The following is a 23286-nucleotide window of genomic DNA, read 5'->3' as shown; positions in this document are numbered from 1 at the left end:
ATTACAAAAAAGCTCACTTTGTTCTATTATCCATTTTTTTCTAATCAAACCACAACTCAACAGTACACTTTTTTCTGTTTTTCTGTTTCAAACAAGAAGTATATAATGTGCTTACAGTCAATCCTAAATATGGATAATGTCTTCTGTCAAAGAAGTTAATTTAGTACCAACCATTCCTCTTTTGTGAACAGTGTTAAATCTTTCCACTTTTGAGTGTATAAAATCTTGCTGCAGATGTCATATATATAAAGACAAAGTTCCATGATTTTTTTCTGGTTGCCTGTCCATTAGTCCAAACAAAATGCCTCTGGTTCCAATTGTTCTTTAAAGTCTTTTGAATTAATATACATATTTGTTTCTTTTCTTTTTTTTCACTTTTTCATACCTCCACCAAATATGGTAAAATATCCTTTCATGCTGTTCATGTTTCCCACAAAGATTCAAAGTATCATTGTACATTCCAGGCAATTACTCTGGTGACAAATACCAACAATACATCATTTTGAGCCATAGTGGTGCAGTGGTTAGAGTGCAGTACTGCAGGGTATTTCTGCTGTCTGCCGGCTGCCTGCAGTTTAGCAGTTCAAATCTCCCAAGCTCAAGGTTGACTCAGCCTTCCATCCTTCCAAGGTGGGTAAAATGAGGACCCAGATTGTTGGGGGCAATATGCTGATTCTGTAAACCTCTTACAGAGGGCTGTAAAACACTGTAAAGCGGTATATAAGTCTAAGTGCTATTGCTATTTTATTAAAAAAATCTGTTTAAAGTTAGAATATAAAGTAAATTTCAAATCTTTCAGCCATATGTTTTCCAATTGTTCCATTGCATATATTATAACCAATATTATTAACCCTTTTTATCATAGAGGTAGTCCTCGAAATACAACTTGGTCTCTTAACAGCATACAAAGTTATGACAAAAGCTTACAGACCCATATCGAAGTTACAGCCACTGAAGCACCCCTGTGGCCATTTGCCCTTATGATTGACCACATGGATGCTATAGCACCCCCTCTCCATCCCCCCTCCTGCTCCTCCAGGACCCTGGAAGACTTGGGGCTACTCACCACATGCCCATCACCCATCACACACTTATCTCCAAATCTCATGTTGGGGAAGGAGGCCAGGCCAACATATTCCTGGCCACATAGCTGTCTTCAAGAAGTGGCTATCATTTTCAGCATGCCCAAAATTTTAATGACCAAGTGACAGACTGCTCCATTTTGCTGCCTTAATGTGGTGTACACAGTAATTTTAATATTAATATCAATTTCTTACATTTTAAATATTAAAAATATTTAATGTATTTGTTCAACGTTCTGTTGAATTGTGGGGAAACTGCTCTCAGTTACTTCATTTTCATTTGCAGCACCCCAGGACCATTATTTGAACTGCATATAATATAACTTCAATGAATTGACCATGTTCATCAATTAATAAAACTTCTGGATTTAACTGAGGGTTAATATTCAAAACAATTCCATTTCTCTTTTTAATATATGCTGAAATAAATTCTTCACCCAAAGGTCTCTTGTAGACAAATAATGTCTTGCTTTAATTTTTTTCAAATAATGATTTCCTCCCCTCTTTTAAGAAGCATGTTAAAACATTTATAATTCATACTCCAAGAATTTAGAAAAGTCCATACCTGTAGTGCCTAGTTCAGTATCATCTTTTTCCAATTCCTGTTGCCTCTACTGTGACCATTCTGTTGATACCTATGAAGCCTCCATCTCCAATTCTCCTTTCTGTCTTTCTAAAAAATCTCTTGCTTTATGGACAGAATTCAATTTAAGTCTTTTGCTTTTAAAAATAAAAATTGTGATTTCCAATATATCTCATTGAAATGAGATCTGTTTCTGTTTTAATTTTTCACTGAAGAAGGATTTTCTTTTCTCTTACACAAAATCCTAATAGGAATCCCTTTCAAAACAATTATATTAGTATTATCCATTTCAATCTTGTATTAAAATACTGCTGCAGGACTTGATTCCTTGTTTTCTTTCTAACAAAATGCACTAAAATATCCCTAGGGACATTCCTCCATTGTTCAAAAAATTGCTGAAGTATATCTTGTGTAAGTATTTTTTTCCCCACAAATTGCTCCAATGATTCTCTTTTCTCTCTCTTGCTATTTTTCTAGTAGTCATTTTTAATCCAAAAGTAAAGATGTCTCAAGCAGGCAAAATAAAAAGATAAGCCTCTTTTTTCCCTTCTTGTTTCAGACACTTTCATTTTAGTAGCTCTGGATACCTTCAGTCACAACAAGCATCACATCTCCATGGCAACTAAAGTCACAGTCTGATTCTTTACCTTATCTTTTTTTATGCAGATTCCGCCAATTACATACACAATTTAAGTATAAACAGCAAACCTGTCTCTTTAACAGGTTTAGAGAAAAATTATACCAAAGCACATTCATCAAAAGTATGTAATAAAAATAAATATAGGAAAAAAGAAAAATACTGTTTGCTTCTCCATTGAAAAACTTTCTTAGATCTTCTTTTACTTAAGGTGTTTACAAGTCTTGAATATTTAAATCATAGTCTCATTCACTCTCATTTGTAATCTAGAAAGATTTACTTTACCACAGAGTTTTATCTTTATGCAAAGAAAATCATTCTTCATCTGAAGTTAATTACTTCCCGAAGTGTTTAGAAAGTGAGGTAAGCAAGGCTTTATGTCACTTCATTCAGTTGGGAGAATAAATGGAATTTCAGGAGTCCTGGCATCTCAACTCCCAAGCCGGTGCAAAACTTTTTCGATTTCTGCAGTTAACTTGGAAGGAACTGCGATCTAGAACACATATGGTTTATCTCTTGATCTCCCTTTGATCTAGGGAGATTACATTGACCAGAATTTTACTTCCAGATAGAATTCACAGCTGAGGTGGCTCTTCTCACCTTTGAAAAGATTGCCATGATTCCTGACCAGAAGCTACCATTTCAGTACTTTCTAATGTGTAAAATAGCAAAAGAAAATATTTATAAATCTATACTGACTCAAAATGAAATCAGGTGCTTGTAATGAAGTAACTGATTACATATAATACTTCCCAAAATCTGATGGTGAATATGAATAGGGATTCAGAATTCAGGGATTATAATGACCAAAAAGTCAAAATGAATGGCAGGATATAAATGAAATAAAGTGTCCTTGGGGTCTGCTTGTAACATTTCCTTATTCCCAAATGTATTCTGTGTCTTCATCCCTACCCTGTTGTTTATGAGATGCCTAAAATCTTTTTTTTTAATTTTTTTTATTGAAAAAGTTTTACAAATACAGATTTTCCCTCTTCCCCCCCCTTTCCCTCCCTAGCCTTTACCCTCCCCTCCCCCCATGGCTTCCCCAGGATGAAATCCAAATCCAAATCACATTATATAATACTTTACCGCCCATCTACTCTACCCCCTGTGTAGTACACATTTCTTCCTGACATTCTAATATTCTATCCCCTGTACTATACATTTCTACACAACATTCAACTAAAAGTTATCTGGTACTTCCTAGTTTAATATTTATTCTGCACATAATCTATCCATTTCTTGCACTCCCATACATAGATCTCTTGGGTCCGATCTTTTATGTATGCTAATATCTTCACCATTTCTGCGAAACTGGCCACCTTCAGAGTCCATTCTTCAATAATAAACATAACATCCCTTTTCCAATATTAAACAATCAGTAACCTAGCCTATCACCATATACCATATCAATTTTGTTTCACCCACTTTCCTGCAGGTCCACCATATATAATAATTTATAGCATCTAAACAGTCACATCAAATCCTTCTTCCAACAGTGTATTTGATGTCTTTAGTTGCCATCTGCCCCCATCATTGAAGAATACTTCTATATTCACCCCCCGAGTGACTTTATATTTATATTCCGTATGATATCTTCTATAAAGTCTTTCATCTAGATTATTAATTCCATCGAGCATGTTAGGGTAACAACCAGGTCAACTGCAAATGCCCTTGTTCCATAATCCTCTTGCCTCATGACTGTTCCCTTCAACGTACAGATAATCCATCTTTCTTAAAATCTATAATAGAAAGTTCCAATTCACTCGATTACAGGCCTTCTCCACGTCCTAAAACACCAGCACTGCAGGGATCTGTTTATTCTTCTCAAGATAGTCCAATAAATCTATAATTTGCCTCACATTGTCTTTCATATATCTGTCTTCTATAAATCCTGCTTAATCATGAATCAGTTCTTGAATAACTGGCATTAATCTGTTGGCTAATAATTTTGCAAAAATTTTATAATCCATATTCAAGAGAGATATTGATCTAAAATTTTCTAGTTTTGTGGAACCTGCTTCTTTTCTTGCCTTGTGCTGGCTTAGACCTCTGCTGTTGTTGTTTTTCTGGAATTTGTTTGTAAGATGATCGAGTTATGCGCTGGTCTTTAACTTTGTAGGACATCAGATCAAGATCCAAAGCCACTTCTCTTGTATTTTTAGGTGGTCCACCTATAACCTTTAAAAGAAGATCCGGGAATGGCTCATCCAAAAAGCCCCCTATGGTTCCTTGTATTTCCATTGGCTCCATCTGCATCCACTGGATTTCAATCTCTTGTTCGATTTGTTTTTCTTTATCACCCTCCTGTATTCCTAACAGTGAAGATGTACGTGGAGATGCTGGGCCAATTTTAAAAACATTAAGATAAAATTCTTCCGCTTTTTCAACAGTATTTAATCGATATTTTTCTCCTTGATACCTCAATATTATGCCAATTGGAGCATCCCATCTAAATGGAATTTGTTGTTTCTTTAGTTCAGTCACCAAAAATGCAAAATCCTTTCTGTCTTTTAGCATCTTAGGCGGCAGCTCTTTATAAATCGCAATCTCCCTTCGATCCACTTGTAGGGTAGAAACAAAAGACTTTTGCAAGATGTCATTTCTTATTCTTCTATCTGTGAAGTATATCACCACATCTCTGGGCAATTGCCTTTGCCTTGCCACCCAAGAATTCACTCTGTAAATCTTGTCAATTTTGGACAAAACCTCTTCAGGGCTAACCTTTAGCATCACAGCCAAAGCATCAGCACAAATCCTTCTCAAATCTCTATTGTTTTCCTTTATCCCCCTCAGTCTTACAGCAAACTCCATAAATTTGAATTGCATCATTGTCACTTCATTTTCAATCCTTTGCATTTTATTATCCACATTGTAAATCTTATAATCAGCTTCCTTCATTTTAGACTCTACTTCTAAACTAATTTCTTCCACTTTTTTTTATCAATCTGGACAATTACTTCTGAGAAGCCAGTCAGAACTGTCAAAATATCTCGCTTCATCTTATCATACTTTTCTTGAACCACCTCCTTAGTTTCCTGTTGAAATTTTTCAAATTTCTGGTCCATAACCGCATCTTGTTTCATCAGAGCCAGAGTAATAAATTCCTTCAAGTCTTTAAAATCAATCTCCTGTCTCTGGCTCTGGGTCTGCAAACTTAAAAACTGCTTTTGTGACTTATGAGTGGGGGAACCCCCCCCCCTACAGCTTTGTTGTCTGGCTTTGAAGCCATTCTGTCACGCAGACAAACTAGATGCCTAAAATCTTTTGATCCAGCTCAGTGACATCGTTATGGTCAGTCGTGGATAACTAGAAAAGCTAAATAAGGTCAGACCTGATTAGTACCTGAATGGTAACGCACTACAGAATCATAGGCTGTAGCTTTGACCAAAATAATATTAATATTGAGTTATATACAATAGTAAGGAAATGATAAACCATTTCCACCTGATAATCACTATTTTGTTGCCAAGAAAACAATGTGGACAAGTCCACAAAGGTCACCTTATTTCAGAAGTTTAGTGGCATCTTTTATTTTATTGAAAGCCGAAAGGCTTTGTGATTAGCAATTCTCCATTGTGGGTGGAGACAGCAGCCAGGATGGGTGTGCTCATCTGTTCAGGTTGCTAGACTGAGCCTGTCAAAGTTGTTAAGTCCCGCCCTTGTTACTGGGCAGACCCAGCTTTTGGCTCAGTCTGTCAGCCTGGACAGGCGTGTGGGACTGTTCCTCTTGCTGGTTTTTCATTCTTTATTGGCTATTTATCTCTCTTGATAGCTAATTAGTGTTGGATTTATTGGTTTGACTCGGACTGTGACTTGGACTGCATTGGACTTCGCTTCGTTTTCTACATACTGTAAGATCCTCTACCCCAGTAACTGGCTTTGCTAGTTATCTGGGGGGGAGAAGTCCTTTTCCCTTAACCGGGATCCATTTTCCCTTTCTTTCTATCAGCTGTGGGACTTTTGGGGCTTTCTGGAGGTTTCTGTTCTCATTGGTGACATTGCTGGCCGTCCCTGGCTTGTACGACCATTTCGTCGTCTGTGGAGTTTTGCGCTCCCCTTGTCAACCTCCCGGTGGCCATTTTGAATTCCAACCAGCCGTTAATTACTTCTGCCGCTTGCTATCAGCGAGGCTGCCTGTTCGCCCCTTCGCATTAAGAACCGGCAAGTGGAGCCTAGCGCTCCCTCCTAGAGCCTGAGGGGCGCGAGTTTTTTTCAGTTTGAACGGATCGCTGGTGGCTGAGGCGCACAATCGCTGGGGACAGTTTTTTCGGCGTGAAAAAGTTCGTCAGAGGATCGTCGGCTTCACGCTTTCTCCTGTCAGCTTGTGAAGTGCCGCCTGTCTGTGGATTGCCGTGTGGCAGAAGTGCTAATTTCAGCAAGGCTTCGCGCCTCCCCCCCCCTTGGGACAGCAACGTTTCTCTTGTGGACGGTTCCTTTGGCTGGTGGAGTTTTCGCGCTCCCCTTTTAGTGGATCGGCAGAATTTCAGGTGGGGTTTGCTGGTGGAGCTTCGCGCTCCCCCTTTGACAGCGCAGCCGTCTCACCTGTGAGGAGTGCCTTTGATGGTGGAGTTTCGCGCTCTCCTTTAACAACAAGGAGATCCCTCTATGGACAGTTTTTTTTGCTGGTGGAGCTTCGCGCTCCCCTCCTCCTTGCCTGCGCCTTGGGGCTTGTCGCCTTTGGCTCATTTGTCATCCCAGCTGTTATTTAGTCGGCACATTTCTCCATTGGACAAGTGGAGCTTCTGCGCTCCCATTTGCAGTTGCCCTGTTTTGGAGGCCTCCAGGCTTTGGTCTGTGCCTCTTAACGACTGTTTACCTCTTTTGCAACCTTTCTGACATCTGGGACTTCAGTCCATTGTCACATCTGGGCTGTTCTGCCTGATCATCAATTATGCCCAAAGCTTCGCACAAGTTGAAGCACGGTCGCAAGGCGGCGCGTTCTCACAGCCCTCATCATCAGGGGGCTTCCCCTTCTAGGCGGGATGTCACCTCTGGCTCCGCCTCTAAGCCAGCGGGTTCGGAGCTATCCAGACCCCGCCACAAGTCATCTCTCCACTCTCTACCTTCTCGTGAGGAAGCCCGCCGGGATAAGGTGCTGCAAAAGATCTGTGCCAAGGCCAGCGGGCACCAGCCGTCTACCAAGGAGACAACTACAGTCTCTCCTCGTGCTGCTACAGCTTCGGACTCTGGGAAGCAGGCAGATCAATTGTCCCTTCAGGATTGTCCTGCGGTTATTCAGACGGCTGATCTGTGGGGTTCTCCCGCGGCTCTGGTTCCTCAGCCTATGGCAGAGCCTTCTCCAGCTCCACAGCTGACATTGGATTTATCTGGACCGACTTCTGCACCCCCCACTGTGGAAGCTGGGCCTAGTGCGGCTCAACAAAATAATTTTTTGTCTCCGGAGCAAATTCAGCGCCTCATTGCGACTGCAGTGAGTCATTGGCATCTCAATTTTGTCCCGACAGCAGGATGGCTTCGGTTCGGTCTGGCGCATCTACTTCTCGCGTGGATGTCGAGCAGGAGGATGCTCTTTCAATTGAAGCCCTGGATTCTCCGGTCTCTTCTATTGCGGGGCGCGCATCTTCTCTAGTCAATAAGGGACCTCGGGATTTGGAGCTTTCTGAGGACGAGGATCTTCCTCCGGACCTTCCTCCGTTTACGGGCTTGTTTCCCCAGGCCTTGTTCAAATCTCTGCTACACAAAGCAATTAATACGGCCCAGCTCAGCTCTCCATCTCCGCTACCAGTGCCCCGAGTATGGCCAAGGGGGCTCTGAATTCCCTTTTCGCTGAACCATCCAGGCCTGTAGACTCCATTCCTACCCCTCCTTTATTCCTCGATGTTATCCGGAAACAGTGGTCTGCGCTTGGTTCGGGGATCCCCTTGAAGCATTCCTGACAGAAACGAAGGACAAAAAGAAAGTTCTTCCGGTTGTCTTCCATAGGGGAGAATCAAGGTTCCATCCGTATCTGGCCCGTCACCAATCTCGTTCGTATGACGGAACTAACTTTAACTCTCCTTCTGTCAGACCACTGGGGAGTTTTCAGTCTAGGCAGCGGGGCGCTCAGGATAGGGCGCCCAGAGGTAGGACCTTTCTCTCCAAACGGCCCTTTCGAGGGGGAGGAGGTAGTTTCTCCAGGCGCTGTCGTTAACTGCATCCCGGATCCTCCCATAGGGGGCAGATTGGTCCTCTTTGCCCCTGTTTGGGAAGGTATCACTAATAATAGATGGGTCCTGGCCACCTTACAATCTGGGTTGGCCATTGAATTTCTCTCCCCCCCTCCGATGTTCTTTGTGCGCTGTCCGCTTTCTCATGACATCGAGAAATGGTCCCTTATGGACTTGGCGGTTCAGCATCTCCTTTCTATCAGAGCTATTCAACCGGTACCTGGTGTGGAATGAGGGACGGGATTTTATTCCCGTGTTTTTCTTGTTACAAAGTCATCGGTGTGTGTGTGTGTGTGTGTGTGTGTGTGTGTGTGTGTGTGTGTGTGTAGACCTATTCTGGACGTTAAACGTCTGAACCGGTATGTTATATACTGCAAGTTCAAGATGCAGTCCTTAAAATCTATCCTTGACGGTGTTAGGAGGGGCGATCTCCTCTCTTCCATAGACCTCACTGAGGCCTATCTCCATATCCCCATCCTCCCTCCCATCGGAGGTTCCTTCGCTTCTGCTACGGGGGGCGCCATTACCAGTATCGGGCCCTGCCCTTTGGCCTCTCCTCTGCCCCTCGTACCTTTACTAAGGTACTGGCTGCCTTAGCAGCATCTCTCAGGGCTAAATCTATTCGTCTACAATGCTATTTAGACGATATCCTAATTTTGTCTTCTACTCAGCAGCAGCTGCCTCTGACCTGCAGCTTACTCTTCAGACTCTGGCGGCCCATGGCTTCTCCATTAACTTGGAGAAGAGCCACCTAGTCCCTACCACTCGTTTACTCCATCTGGGGGTCCTGATTGATTCGTTGGCAGGCAGGGTCTATATTTCGCGCGAGCGACAGGATAGCTTGAGGTCCCTGGTTTCTAAGGTTGAACGGGCTAGGTCAGTGTCTCCCCTTGTACTGTCTCAGCTCCTGGGAAAAATGATATCCGCCATCTCGATAGTTCCCTGGGCTAAGCTGCACTCACGGGAACTTCAATGGTTTCTTTTGCGTTGCAGAAGGCGGGCAGAGGCACTTCAACTACGAACATTCCCGTCCCCAGAAAGGTGATCAGGTCCCTGGGGTGGTGGCGGTCACCAGCTATATCCCGAGGCTGTCTCTTCTTCGAACCGCAGAGAGTGATGGTGACAACTGACGCCAGCCTTCAGGCCTGGGGGGCTTATTGTCTGGGCCAAGTGGCACAGGGCACCTGGAACAGCACCAACGCCCGTTGCCCCATCAACTGGCTGGAACTGCGGACGGTCTACCTGGCACTTTGAGCCTTTTGACACCTCCTCTCCAACTCGCACATCCTGGTTCTAACAGACAATATTACGGCGAAGGCTCATATCAATCGCCTAGGGGACACACGGTCCCTACCCCTAGTCGGAGGCGTTGAGATTGGGCGTCTGGTCGGAGAATCACCTCACCTTGCTGCGGGTGGAACACATTTCGGGCGTCGCCAATGTTCAAGCGGACTGGCTAAGCCGTCAACGGCTGGATCACGCAGAGTGGCGCCTTCATCTGCTCATCTTCCGCCAAGTTGCTGCTCGCTTCGGAGCTCCGGTGATCGACCTTTTTGGCACGTCGGACAATGCTCAGCTTCTGCGCTTCATCTTGTGATACCCGTCACCGCATGCGGAGGCCACCGACGCCCTTTGCTCCCTGTGGCCACCGGGGCTGCTCTATGCGTTATCCCTTGGTCTCACTGATCTCCCGAGTGATTCGCAAACTGTTGCTGGAGCAAGTGGACCTCATCCTTCTGGCCCCGCATTGGCCATGCAGACCTTGGTTTGCGGACTTAGTGTCGCTGTCAGTAGCCCCCTCTTGGCAGCTACCTCAACTGGAGGATGCCCTGACTCAAGGGGCTGTGTGATACCCGGACCTGCAGTGGCTCCGTCTGACCGCTTGGCGGTTGAGCGGCATGCCCTCGGGGATGCCGCCATCCCGGTAGATGTGATACGCACCATTCAGGCTTCACGGCGGCCAAATTTACTCAGCCACCTGGCGGGCCTTTTATACATAGTGTGAACGGACCGGGGTTCAACCCCTCCAGGCCTCGATTGTCAACATACTAGTATTCCTTCAGGAGGGTCTTTCCAAGGGACTTTCTCCTAATACATTGCGGAGACAGGTGGCGGCGATCTCCTCGATACTTACCTTCGGATCGTTCTCTTCCTTGGCACAGGAAGAGAACTCTTCCTTTGATTCGCCGGTTCCTGCGGAGCGCTACCAATCTATGCCCTCCTGTTCTACATCAGTACCCAACCTGGGACCTCTCTGTAGTTCTTAATTCTCTTATGGGTGCCCCGTACGAGCCCTTGCAGACGACTAGTCTGCGGCTCTTAATGTGCAAAGTTGCCTTTTTGGTGGATATTACCTCAGCTTGCAGCATCTCGGAGATGGCTGCCCTCTCCATCCGTGATGACCTCTGTGTGTTCCATGTGGATCGTGTGGTACTCCGTCTGGACCTTACATTTGTCCCCAAGGCCAATACGACTTTCCACCGGATACAGGAGCTGGTCCTGCCCAACTTTTGTCCTTGCCCGGCTCACTGACTCGAACAGCAGTGGCACACTCTCGATGTCCGGAGGGCACTACACATTTACATTAAGCGAACTGCGGACTTCTGCAGAACAGAATCTCTATTTGTCTCCTTCCTGCTGGTTTCTTTAGGTTGCAAAGTGTCGTCACCGACCATCGGACGCTGGATCTGGCAGACAATAGCCAAGGCCTATGAACTACGTTCCCTACAGAGATCTCCTTGCCTGACTGCGCACTCTACCTGCAGTGCTGTGACATCAGCGGCTTGGGCCACACAGGCTTCACTTCTCGAAATCTGCAGGGCGGCGACGTGGACTTCGCCTTCTCCATTCATCCAGCACTAAACTGGACAAGTTTGCTTCGGCAGATGCCGCTTTTGGTCGTAGGGTGCTGCAGCGAGTTCTCTCGAGGGAGGGTACTTCGGACCAGCCTGGTCCTCTCCAACTGTAGGGACAGTATTCTTTGGTATGTCCCATCCTGGCTGCTGTCTCCACCCAAGTGGAGAAGGGGTGTTGGTCCTACCTGAGACGCACCTTCTCGTTGGGTGGAGACAGCAGCCAGACCCTCCCTTTTTTTGCCAGTCTGGTCTCTATGTCTCTACCTTTCTCTCCTCTGTTCCTTGGTCTCCCACACGCCGAGCCTGTCTTCTTGTCTTCGCCAAAAGCTGGGTCTGCCCAGTAACAAGGGCGGGACTTAACAACTTTGACAGGCTCAGTCTAGCAACCTGAACAGACAAGCACAACCCATCCTGGCTGCTGTCTCCACCCAATGAGAAAGTGCGTCTCAGGTAGGACTAACGCCCCATCTGTTCCTTCTTTAAAGACTTGAAAAGAAAGATTCCATTGCTTCTTATTGTTCCTTCTCCTGGCTCAGCGGTCTGCAACCTTAAACACTCCCTCTCATCTCTCTCCCTCTCTCCCCCTCTCCCCTTTTCTCCCTCATCTTTCTTTCTCTCTTTCTTTCTCTCTCTTCCCCCCCCCCACATGTCTCTCTATGTGTGTGTTTATGTGTCTGTCTGTCCCTCTCTCTCCCTCTCTCTCTCTCCCCCCCATTTCTCTGTCTCTTCTCACTCTCTAGGAAAGACCTGCATGCTTTTCTTGGGGCTTTTTGCTATCTGTTTTTCTTTCTTCCTTTTGGAAATCTGGGCTTGCTGAGGAATGAGCGGCGGAGTTTCCCTCCTTCCCCTCCTCCTCTCGGGACCCCCTTGGGGCCGGGAGAGTGCACACAAGAGGAGGAGGAGGGAAGCCTCTGCCACTCATTCCTCAGCAAGCCCGGATTTCCAAAAGGAAGAAAGAAAAACGAGTAGCGAAAAGCCCCAAGGAAAGCACACAGGGCTTTCCGAGTGAGAAGATACACAGAGACAGGGAGCAAGAGAAAGCGACACACACACACACACACACACACACACACACACACACACACACACACACGGAGATTGGCTGATGGGTGAGCGTCTTTGGTGAGAGCCGAATTGAGCCGAATCTGTCTCTTCCCCTCCCCCCTCTCTCTGTCTGACTGACGGGAAACAGTGGGCGACTACCCCAAGAGAGAGAGCTGCCAGGAGCAAGCGGGGCAGGGAATGGGCTCCCCGAGGAGGAGGGGGAATCCAGTGTCCCCCATTGTGAAGCGTGCTAGCTTTAGCTGTGCTGTGCCAGGTGCTGAGAGCAGTGGGCAGGCATGGAGCGGGTATTAAGTCTTCCTCCCATCCCACGCCAAAGGGAGGATGGGAAAGGATGGGATCCTTCCCTCCTACCCTTTCCTCTGCTTCCTTCTACCCACTCAATCCTATTTTGGAACAGTGAAGCGCGCACTGGAAATGCATCTTCTGACCCTCCGGCGCTCGCCCGCAACTCTGTGCTCCTCCAGGCCTAGCTTGCTGAGGGGGGGATCAGCCCTGACACCTCTGCTGCCCCCCCATTGCTGCCTGGGGAAGGCACAGGCAACAGAAAGTGTTCCTCTGTGAGAGCTGGGCCAACCAACTTGCCAATGGGGTCACTTCTACCAGGCCATGGCCCCCCTTCCCCCAGGCTGTTGTGCTCGGTGGGAGAGGGGAGCACTTTCCCATGCCACCCCCTTCTTTCTCTTGACCACGCCAACAAGAGAGGAGGAAGGCCAGCTTGGGGGATGATCCCCACCCCGCAAGATCCGCCCCACCATTCTTGCCCACCGGCCGAGTGCAATGGGCGCAGAGCGTGTCTCCCTCCCCTGTCATTTGCAGGCAGCCGTGATGAGCTTTGCAAGGCCTGTGGGCTGGAAGGTGAGGCTGACGGCGCTCAGGCCCTTCCCCAGCCCACATCTCCACCCGGACTCTCCACAGCACAGCTGCTGGGGCAACTAGGGACCACGTGGCTGCGCTGCCAGCATCGCCCCTACGCCAGCCAGCGCCGGCCTGCGCCCTTCAGCCTTATCTTAGCAATGAGCAAACCCCTGTGGGCTAGAAGATAAGGGCGATGGCTGGGAAGGGTGGGGCGGGGCCGGGGCCTAATCACCACTGCGCACGGGCCAGATAGATTGCATCGACAGGCTGGATCCGTCCCACGGGCTGTAGTTTGAGGATGCCTGCTCTAAACTATGTCTACCAGGCATAGAATCTATAACTATAGATTCATAGACCTAAGTACCCCCGTTTAATTTTGCCCCCCACAGCCCCCGCTCCCGCCCCGCGAGGTGAGCTTCCATTCTCCTTTGCATTTCGGAATCACTCTGTGAGTGAAATAGGCAGTTTTCAGATTTAATATATAAATAAAATAAATTAAACATCTAATCTCTTTCTCTTTTCAAGGATCTCATCAGTTCCATCCAACTACAGCTTTGTTGGTCTTCCTCTAGATACATTCACTTTTCCTTCATATATTTGTGTGGTAACTTCAATTTTCATTCATTCTCTCTGTATGAGGAAATCATATCAAAATACTTCTTTCATACTGGTCACACATTTTAATGTTTATCGCCCATTCTAACATATGATGCAGTAAATCAAAGCAAGTATTAGGACAGCTTGCTCCACTCCAATAACATAAGGCAGTACCAATCATACAAAGCATATTCATCTCACCCTATGTTACCAGTGTCAAACATGGACACTTACAACAAAACATAAATGAAAGTAAGTCACCATGGAAATGAAATATTTGAGGAAAGCTGCTGGAGTGATCAGAAGAGGTAAAATAAAAAAATGAGACTGTAAGAGAAAGAATTGGCATAGTACTAATCTTAAATTACAGAAAAACAGCAAATAAAGTGGATTGCTCGCCTGGAGAGGATGTTATAGGATTTCATACCACACAAGGTACTGTATTTTTCGGACTATAAGACGCGCTGGACTATAAGATGCACCTAGTTTTTGGGGAGGAAAACAAGAAAAAAAAATCTGCCTCTGCCTCCCAGCAATTTGCCTCCTTGCAAGCAAACACCCTGGTTAGCTTCAGCACAGTCTGATTTAGCATGAGCAGCTGATTGGCGGTTGGATTGGCCTCCCGGAATACCACCGATCAGCTGTTCCAGGCTATGGGGATCGCCCCATTTTCGGCCTCCGCGCACCCAATTTTCAGCCGCCGCATGTCCTATTTTCAGCCCGTTCCAGGCGGGGATAGGAGGTGGCAGCGATCCCCACTGCCTAGAATGGGCTGAAAACGGGATGCACAGAGGCCAAAAATGGGGTGCGCGGAGGCAAATGATTGGTGGCGGCGGCGGCGATCCCTGCAGTCTGGAACAACTGATTGGTGGTATTCTGGGAGGCCAATCCAACTGCCAGTCAGCTGCTTGTGCTAAATCAGGCTGTGCTGAAGCTGACCAGACTGTTTCCTACAAGGAGGCAAATTGCTGGGAGGCAGAGGCTGAAGGGTGGGGGCTGGTGGGTGGGTGGGGCTTTGGCAACATTTGCTTTATAAGAAGCACAGACATTTCCACCCACTTTTTTTTTGGGGGGGGGAAGTGTGTCTTATACACCGAAAAATATGGTATATACAAAAAAGAGAAGGTCAAAGAATACGAAGCAGATCCAGAAGAAGATGGACAGACAACACTACAACAACATCAATTAACAATGGTTGATGCTGCCAGAAAAGTAAGAGCCTGAACTTTGTATCTGCTTCAGATCCTATGATAAGAGGAGGAGGAGAAGAGGAAGAAGCAAGAAAAGAAGACCTATTCAGTCTTGATCCTCTCTCCATATACACATTGATACCTCCTATTTCCATTATAGGGGTACTGGGCTAGAAACTAGAGCATTATGAGTTCTAGTTCCACCTTAGGCATGAAACAAGCTGGTGATTTTGAGCCAGTTCCTTTCCCTCAGCCCTAGACAGGAGGCAATGGCAAACCAATTCTGAAAGAAAGCTGCAAGGACATGTTCAAGCAGTTGCCAGGAGTCAACACTGACTTGAAGGCACACGCAATAATAATAAAATAATATGGTAATGATGATTCCCATTGCATTCAAATTTTAGTTTTTTTTTAGTTTTTCAGAAATTTATCAAACACTTTCCTAGAGAGGCTTAACCACCTAATCCCAATAGCCTTTTTAATCTTTCATTTGTATATTGGAACAATAATAGTATTTTAAGATCAAGAGGCAGTTATCATATATATATTTAGTAATTGGATAGCGCTGTAAGCAAAACCACATTTTAACCTTCATTTATACTAATGTAGCTTAATCATTTTCAATATTATTGTAGTATTTCATTAGTTTTCCTTGAACATTATTATTTACAGGTAGTCTTCTTAGCTACCACAATTGGGCCCAGAATTTTGGTCATAAATAGTCATTATTAAGTGGGTCACCACATGACCTGATTTTTCAATTGTTTTTATAATGGTAGTAAAGCAAATCACAACAGTAAGTGAATCACAGTCATTAAATGAACCAATTAAGAGAATTTAGTATATCCATATTTTTGCTGGAAAATGGCAGAAAACATCACAAGTTAAGGTCATATGACCATGGGATCCTGCAACTGATCATAAATGCAACCAAACCCTTCCTTAACTGATCAAATGGATATTCAGCAAGAGCAGATATTCTTTGCTTTCTCCCTACTCCATTTCTTTGATAAAAGATTGTATTATGCTGCAATTGTATTATACTACAATTATCAGTTATATGTTGTCCTTTGTTTGAAAGAAGAAACATTACAGATCAGTCATAATAGTCAATGAGGTATGACTCTTGGTGTCTTTCCATAAGAGCAGATGTCAAAAACAGTATTTCTTTTTATCATACTGTCAGTTTGCCAAGCCTTAAAAGGTAAACCTGTTACACAGCCTCCCTATTTAGATATTGGGATATGCTTCTCTGGTGCTTTATAACTGACCTAGCAAATATCAAATACCTCAATGTTATTCTGATGGTAGTTGACTTACACAGGGTGGTGGATCCTGTATTGTATTATTGTTAGAATGCACAGCCTCTCTTATTTCTGGATGCACCTCGCTTTTTATCTTTTGTAGTAATGATATTATTATTATATGTTGCCAGAGTCATCCTGGAGTTGGACAGCTTTATAAATTTAATAAATAAATAAATTTTCTAAAAAAGGCCTATTCCATTTCTTCTTGTGACATCCCCTCATCTCAGAAAGCTTTCTGGAACCACAGTTGGTTCAGTATTTTTATTTCTCACAGAGACTTTTTTGTTCTTCTTTTCTATCTCTCACCTATAATGTATAGAGTAGAACCAGGATTTTACTCTCATAAGATGCATGCTTTATTGATGGAACCCCATCCAGTCTTTAAGAAGCCAAGATTATTAATTCTTTGTCATTCTTCTAAGAAGGTAAAACCTATTTTTAAAATTCATCTAATTTAAAGTATCAGCTTTAAACTTAACATAGCAGCTTTAAAAAGAACAAAATATGCACATTAGAAAAATAAGCCAGTTTCCTCATTTTTAAAAGTTCAAACAGACTTTGTTATAGATCTCTACTTTGAAATTAAGTCCCTGAAGTTAAGTCTATTTATCTGGCTATTATTTTTCTTTTCCAAAGTTGGCTTTTAAGGAGTGCAATTTCCCATGAATTAGAATGGGATTCCTACTCTAACCTCTAATTATCTGCTTTCCTGACTCTTAATTTGGGTCATCACTTTTTCTTTTCAATAATAATGACATAACCTTTTGCAAGATACTCTACAAACAGCTACTTTTTTTCTTTATTAGCCCTTTTATAATCTACTGGCTGATAAATTCTGTCAAAATTTAATCTATGACAAGTGAGTAGTCCTTTTCCACCACATAGCTGCACTGATTGAACGAAGCAACACCTTCATTATTTGGTAAACTAGCAGCAAAATAATTGACCTGAAATTTTACATACAGCTGAATTTAATTACAATACCTAAATTCATCCCTTCACTCAAATTGTTTCAATTTCAGACCAATTACTATTATGCCCGTACCTAGTGCTGAATGCCTTCCAGTTTTGCAGACTCCTGTTTTCTCCACAAACTTCAGGCTTCTTGGGCTTTCTTAAAAGTAAAAAAGTAAAAAATTCTTCTACAATTGCTCTGCTGCAGGAGTGGGTTCTAAATTTTTTTACTATCGGTTCTGTGGGCATGGCTTATTTTGTGGGCATGGCTTGGTGGGCGGGTAATGTGGCCACATTTTTTTTTTTTTTACTTTTAAAAGCATTTTTTCTACACCCTTAAGAGGTTGCAGAAAAAAAGGCTTTTAGAAGCCTCTGACAATCAGGCAACTCAGCTGGGATCGCCAGAGGCTTTTAAAGGCATTTTTTTTCCTACAACCTCTTCAGCTGAGCTGCTCGATCATCAGAGGCTTTTGTTTTTACTTTTAAAAGCATTTTTTCGGCCGAAGAGATTGTAGAAAAAATGCTTTTAAAAGTAAAAAAAAAAAGCCTCTGATGAGGTGGGCGGGGTAAGCAAGCGGCGACCGGGCTGGGGACCGGTTCGGGGGCGTGGCCAGCCAATGTTATTACCGGTTTTCTGAACTTACTACCGGTTCTTGCGAACTGGTGTGAACCGGGAGCAACCCACCACTGCTCTACTGATATTAGCATCAGGAAGCATCATTGTCGAAGATCATGAGTGACTTTCTACCATGTTTATACTTCCACATAAGAAAATAGATGTCAAATTTGTTGGGCTGTTTCCTGTGATGACAGAGATTAACCATTGCAGCTTCTAGTCACACTGAAAATATCTACAGCTTTCCATCTTTTCTTCCTGATCCAGGAATGCCTTCATTGTGTGCTTCTGCCTCTTTTCCACCTCCTATTTTGGAGTGGAGGAAAGATACTGTTGGCCTTCCTAGGTAAACCATATATATAGGAACCATATATAGGAAACAACTAGATTAGCTAAATCTACTTTGTTATAAGGCTACATTAATACAATCTTGCAGGTACAATTTTTCTGCCTATTACTTTAACTGCTAGATGCATTAGGGCTGGTCCTTCCTAACTTTCTTTGACTGCTAAATAAGTATGGACTCTTGTCTCTATCGTCTGATGGTTTTCTAGGCAGCATCTTCTCTCCCCTTTCCTCAAGGTTACCCATGCACTCCATTACATCGAATTCGGGATGAAGCGTATTTCATACTTGTGGTATTGAAGGGGCAATCATGTCATAGCTGCCTACCTGGATAGGTAGAGAAATGTCTGTATATTTCAGTGGTGTTGAAAATTAGGAGGAGGCAACAGTTGCATGACTAATAAGACATCTATATGTTTTCATTTGAAGTTCAGACAGGGACTCCTGAAATAAAAAGAAGAAAGAAGTATTAGGTAAGATAAAAAGAAATACTGTATTTTTCAGAGTATAAGACTCACCTTTTTCCCCCCTAAAAGAGGATGAAAATTTAGGTGCGGTTTATACATCAAATGTAGCCCCGCTCAGCCTCTGAAACGGAAGTTTCAAAGGCTGAAAAAAGTCTCTGAAATCTCCATTTGAGAGGCTGAAAAAAAAGTAAGGTCGTTCACAACCAACAAACCTGTTGCTAAAGTTTACCTCTGGGAACAGTTGATTGGGGGTATTCCAAGGGGCTGATCTAGCCCCAATCAGCTTTTTTCTTATTTTCCTGAAGATCATCTAGTCCAGGGGTGTCAAACTGGATTTCTTCGAGGGCTGGATCAGCATTGTAGTTCTCTGTGGGCTGACGGGGGGGAGACATGGGGGGACCAGGTGGAATGCCTCTTGCAGCTCCCTACGAGCCAAATGGGATGCGGGGGGGGGCACTTGCAGCCCCCTCTGCCCCATGAGACTCCACACATCCCGTTTTTGGCCAGCAGAGTGCTTCAGGAGGCCATGGAGGGTGAAAACAGTCCGCACAGGGGCTGCTCGCAGCCTGTTTTGGCCAGCAGAGGCACCACAGGCCTGTCCTTTTATAGTTCCAGGCCGGCCCTACAGGCCGAATGTAAGCACCCCATGGACCAGATCCAGCTCATGGGCCTTGAGTTTGACACCCCTGATCTAGTCCAACATTTTGTCAAGTGAAGGAATCAGTTCTATGGCATCAATAACAGATAGTTATCCAATTTTTCTTTAAATGCTTCCAGCACAGGAGAGTCCATACCTTCCAAGACATTCTATTTCATTGTTGAACACCCCTTGATATTAGGAAATATGACTGGGTGTAATTTAAACTCATTATTCCTTGTCATGTCTTCTGCAGGCACCTGTGAATAATACTGCTTTTTTTCTAAACGAAGGAATGAAGGCCAGTCAGAGATACAAAGACAACTTTCATATTTCTTTTCATCTTCTCTATTCTAAACATCTCCAGCATTATTCTCTTCTTAAGTTTTTCCTTCCAGGTTGTTTCTATAATCTTCTGACATTGCACTTATCTACCATAATTTCTCAGAAATCACAAGTCTGAGATATTCTCAAGTTCCTTTGAGATTCAGATGTAATTATCTAGTCCTGGAAACACCTGTTGATGCTAGTTTGGTGTTTCCCAGCTATTTCTTTACTTACTTAGGATTGCCACTCTTTTTATGTCATTTGTTCTGCTTACATCCATTTGAACAAAGTTCCCTTTTGGGGAGAAGCAACAAGCAAAGTAAGATTTGAAATGCTCTTCATTATCCCGTCATCTGTTATTCTTCTATAGTCTTCTCTAAGCAGTGGGTCAACTTTTTACTTTTAGCTTTCTGAAAACCTAAATTGCTTTTGTGCTTTACCCTTTTTTTAATTTCAAGTATTCAGGTCTGTCAAGATCCTTCTGTATCCTGGGCTTCTGAGGTGTTGGCTATTCCTGGCATCTTGGTGTTGTCTGCAAATTTGATGAGTTCCTCTTCTATTCCCTCATCTAAATCATTTATGAAGATATTAAAGAGTACTGAGCCTAAAGCAGAATCTTGGGGTACCCCACTGCTTACTTGTCTCTATGAAGACGAAGTTCCATTAGGGACTACACATTGAGTGTGTTTTGTCCGCCAGTTATGAATACATCTGGTGGTAATGCTGTCTATCCCACATTTTTCTAACTTACTAAGAAATAGGTTGTCCCAAAGGTGCTTTTTCAAGAGGCAACTGGACTTTTTGGTTTTTCTCTGAAGACGTTTTGCTTCTCATCCAAGAAGCTTGGAAAATTCTTGGATGAGAAGCGAAACATCTTCAAAGAAAAGCCAGAAAATCTAGTTGTCTCTTGAAAAAGCACCTTTGGGAGAACTGTGACCTGGATGACTGAGAAAACTTGGAAAAATGGAGTTAGGTAAAAAGAAGATAAATGTAAATATTAAAACAGTCACCAGAAGAAAGTATTTAGAATTTTATGAAACAAAAGACAGTATGAAACTAATTTACAGCTTGTACACCTTGCACCTATATATAAATTCTGAACCAGGGGTGAAATCTAGCAGGTTCTGACAGATTCTGGAGAACGATAGCTGAAATTTTGAGCAGTTCGGAGAACTGGTAGAGGAAATTTTGAGTAGTTTGAAGAACCGGCAAATACCACCTCTGGCTGGCCCCAGAGTGGGGTGAGAATGGAGATTTTGCAATATCCTTCCCCTGGAGTGGGGAGGAAATGGGGATTTTGCAGTAACCTTCCCCGCCACAGCCACCAAGCCATGCCCATAGAACCGGTAGTAAAAAAATTTGGATTTCACCACTGCTCTGAACATACCATATACGTGGAGATGCCATATTTCTATTGATATGAGAGGAAAATCCAATTTGTCAAATCATCAAAATGCTTGTTATTAGTTTGTTTCATAATTCCTTCTTTCATAGTGATGAAGAGCTGTAGTTTTGACAATACGTAACTGGATTTATCTTGCTTACATAAAAGTGCTCTTCATTTATAAACAGTTGATGAACAAGATATTTTCTATAATTGAGGTAAATCTGGAATCCTATGTGATTTGTTTCTGAAGATGAAAGAGAACTCATCTTGAAAAACCTGCACTATGTGGTGGATTAAAAGAGAATCTCAGAGTATGTGGCTTGCCATGAACTTCTATAATTACCACCAGTTGCTTGAGACAATGGATTTTACCCTGTTTCCCCTAAAACAAAACATCCTCTGATAATAAGCCCAATCGGGCTTTTGAGTGTATGCGCTAAAATAAGCCTCCCCAAAAATAAGCTCTCCCCGAAAATATTTAAACGCATGTGCAGCCAGTCCCCGCCATTTCCTCTGGTTTCTTCCACGTGCCCCAAAATAATAAGACTCCCTGAAAATAAGGCCAAGTGCTTATTTTGGGATTCAAAAAAATTTAAGACAGGATTTTATTTTTGGAGAAACACGGTAAATAGTGGTATCTCCATCCAGTAGATTCATCCCATCAGCTTTGTTCTTCCTGAGAAGAGCTTCTAGTTATATATTTCATTTTGTGAAGCAAAAGGAGGTGCTGTTTCTCTGACACTGTTTTGCTATATGGAATAATTTCCCCTTTGGAACTATGTTTACATTATCCCTCTTAACATTCTAGAAGTTGCTTAAGACCCTGCTCTGCTATAGAGTGTTTGGTGGCTAGTTAATAGTTGCCATATTTTAACTTTAATTGTACTGTTTATTTTTTCATATATTTTGGTTGTGTTTACTTTTTCCTTTAGATGCTTAACAAAGTTTGATTTTAATACTTATATTGTGGTCACTTTAAGAGGTTGTATCTTTTTATTGGATTGCTATCAACCGCTGTGAGTCTTGATTGGCTGTGTATATCCTAAAGAAATAAATAAATGGCCTAAATTCTTTTAAGAACAACAGATTACGATTCTAATGTAAGCTGTAAAACGGACAGAGGAGATAAGCAACAGGCTTCAGAACCATATATCATTTTAAATTGCTTTGAAATTTTATTAATTTTGAACAAATTAATGTTATGGCACATATGCCGGTGTGTTTTTTCAAATTTTCTTTTATAGCATTTTATTTGTCAGTCCCTTTTCAAATCATTGATGTACCGATAACAAACAGGGTTATGTGATTTTCATCAGCTATTCATTAATTTGAACAAGGCAATAAAGTCATTCTACATCTACAGTTAAAAGAATCATGTGTATTTTCATATTCTCTTACTTATATTCACCTTTTGCCCCTTTTTATTTAGGTTTGAATATACTGAAGTAACCCTATCTTTCATGTTTCAGTTCCTATTCTAGCAGAAATATGCTTCATTAACAGTTTCTAGAATGGCTTTCCATTTAAAACATGAAATGTATTTTCTGTATTGATTTATAACCTGCATATTTTCCATGAACTAATTTAAAGCATTTAGTTATTTAATGTTTATTTATTTCTCCTAGCATTCTCCATCAGAACCCTTCCTAGAAAAACCAGTGCCAGACATGTCTCAGGTTAGTGGACCGAATGCTCAGCTCTTGAAAAGTGATGATTACCTTCCCTCAATTGAACTACAACCACAGCAGAAGAAAAAGAAAAAGAAAAAGAATCATATTGTTGCGGAAGGTTCCAGCAAAGGATTTGGTAAGGAAGGCTTTCCTAGTGATCTTGATAACCAGGATCCTAGCAGAAAAGCCCTAGAAGGCTCCCAGGAAGAAAAAAAGAAAAAAAAGAAACCCAAGGTGAAAAAGGATCCGAAGGATTTGAAGGAACCCAAGGAGAAGAAGGAGCCTAAGGAACCCAAGACACCCAAAACCCCTAAGATCCCCAAAGAGCCAAAGGAGAAGAAAGTAAAACACACTACACCAAAACCCAAGACCAGCAAAAAAGCAAGGTATGGAATACAACAAATAGTTCCAGTGAAATACTGTTTTGCAAGTTTAATATTAAATGTTTAAATTAGTGAAAATGTTTTAAGATTCATTATAGTCCATTTTAATTTGTTTTATATTGATTTAGAATTAACTAGCACAAACTAAAATGTTTTTCT

At 43.0% G+C, this 23286-nt stretch overlaps 1 protein-coding gene across 3 annotated transcripts in view; it reads left to right on the top strand.

Moving 5' to 3' along the window:
- Positions 1–23286, top strand: part of CHD7 (chromodomain helicase DNA binding protein 7) — a 192259-nt gene that overhangs the window by 78805 nt on the left and 90168 nt on the right. For all 3 annotated transcript variants that reach the window (XM_070940526.1, XM_070940527.1, XM_070940528.1), the window contains exon 4: positions 22700–23130. In XM_070940526.1, coding sequence (XP_070796627.1) covers positions 22700–23130 — 431 coding nt within the window. The remainder of the gene's footprint in view (positions 1–22699; positions 23131–23286) is intronic.

The sequence above is a fragment of the Pituophis catenifer genome, unplaced genomic scaffold (assembly GCF_029215685.1).
Source record: "Pituophis catenifer annectens isolate HBS135680 unplaced genomic scaffold, rPitCat1.0.hap2 SCAF_3, whole genome shotgun sequence".
Lineage (NCBI taxonomy): Eukaryota > Metazoa > Chordata > Lepidosauria > Squamata > Colubridae > Pituophis > Pituophis catenifer.
Note: the sequence above shows the minus strand (reverse complement) of the source record. Positions and strands in the feature narration are given on the sequence as shown.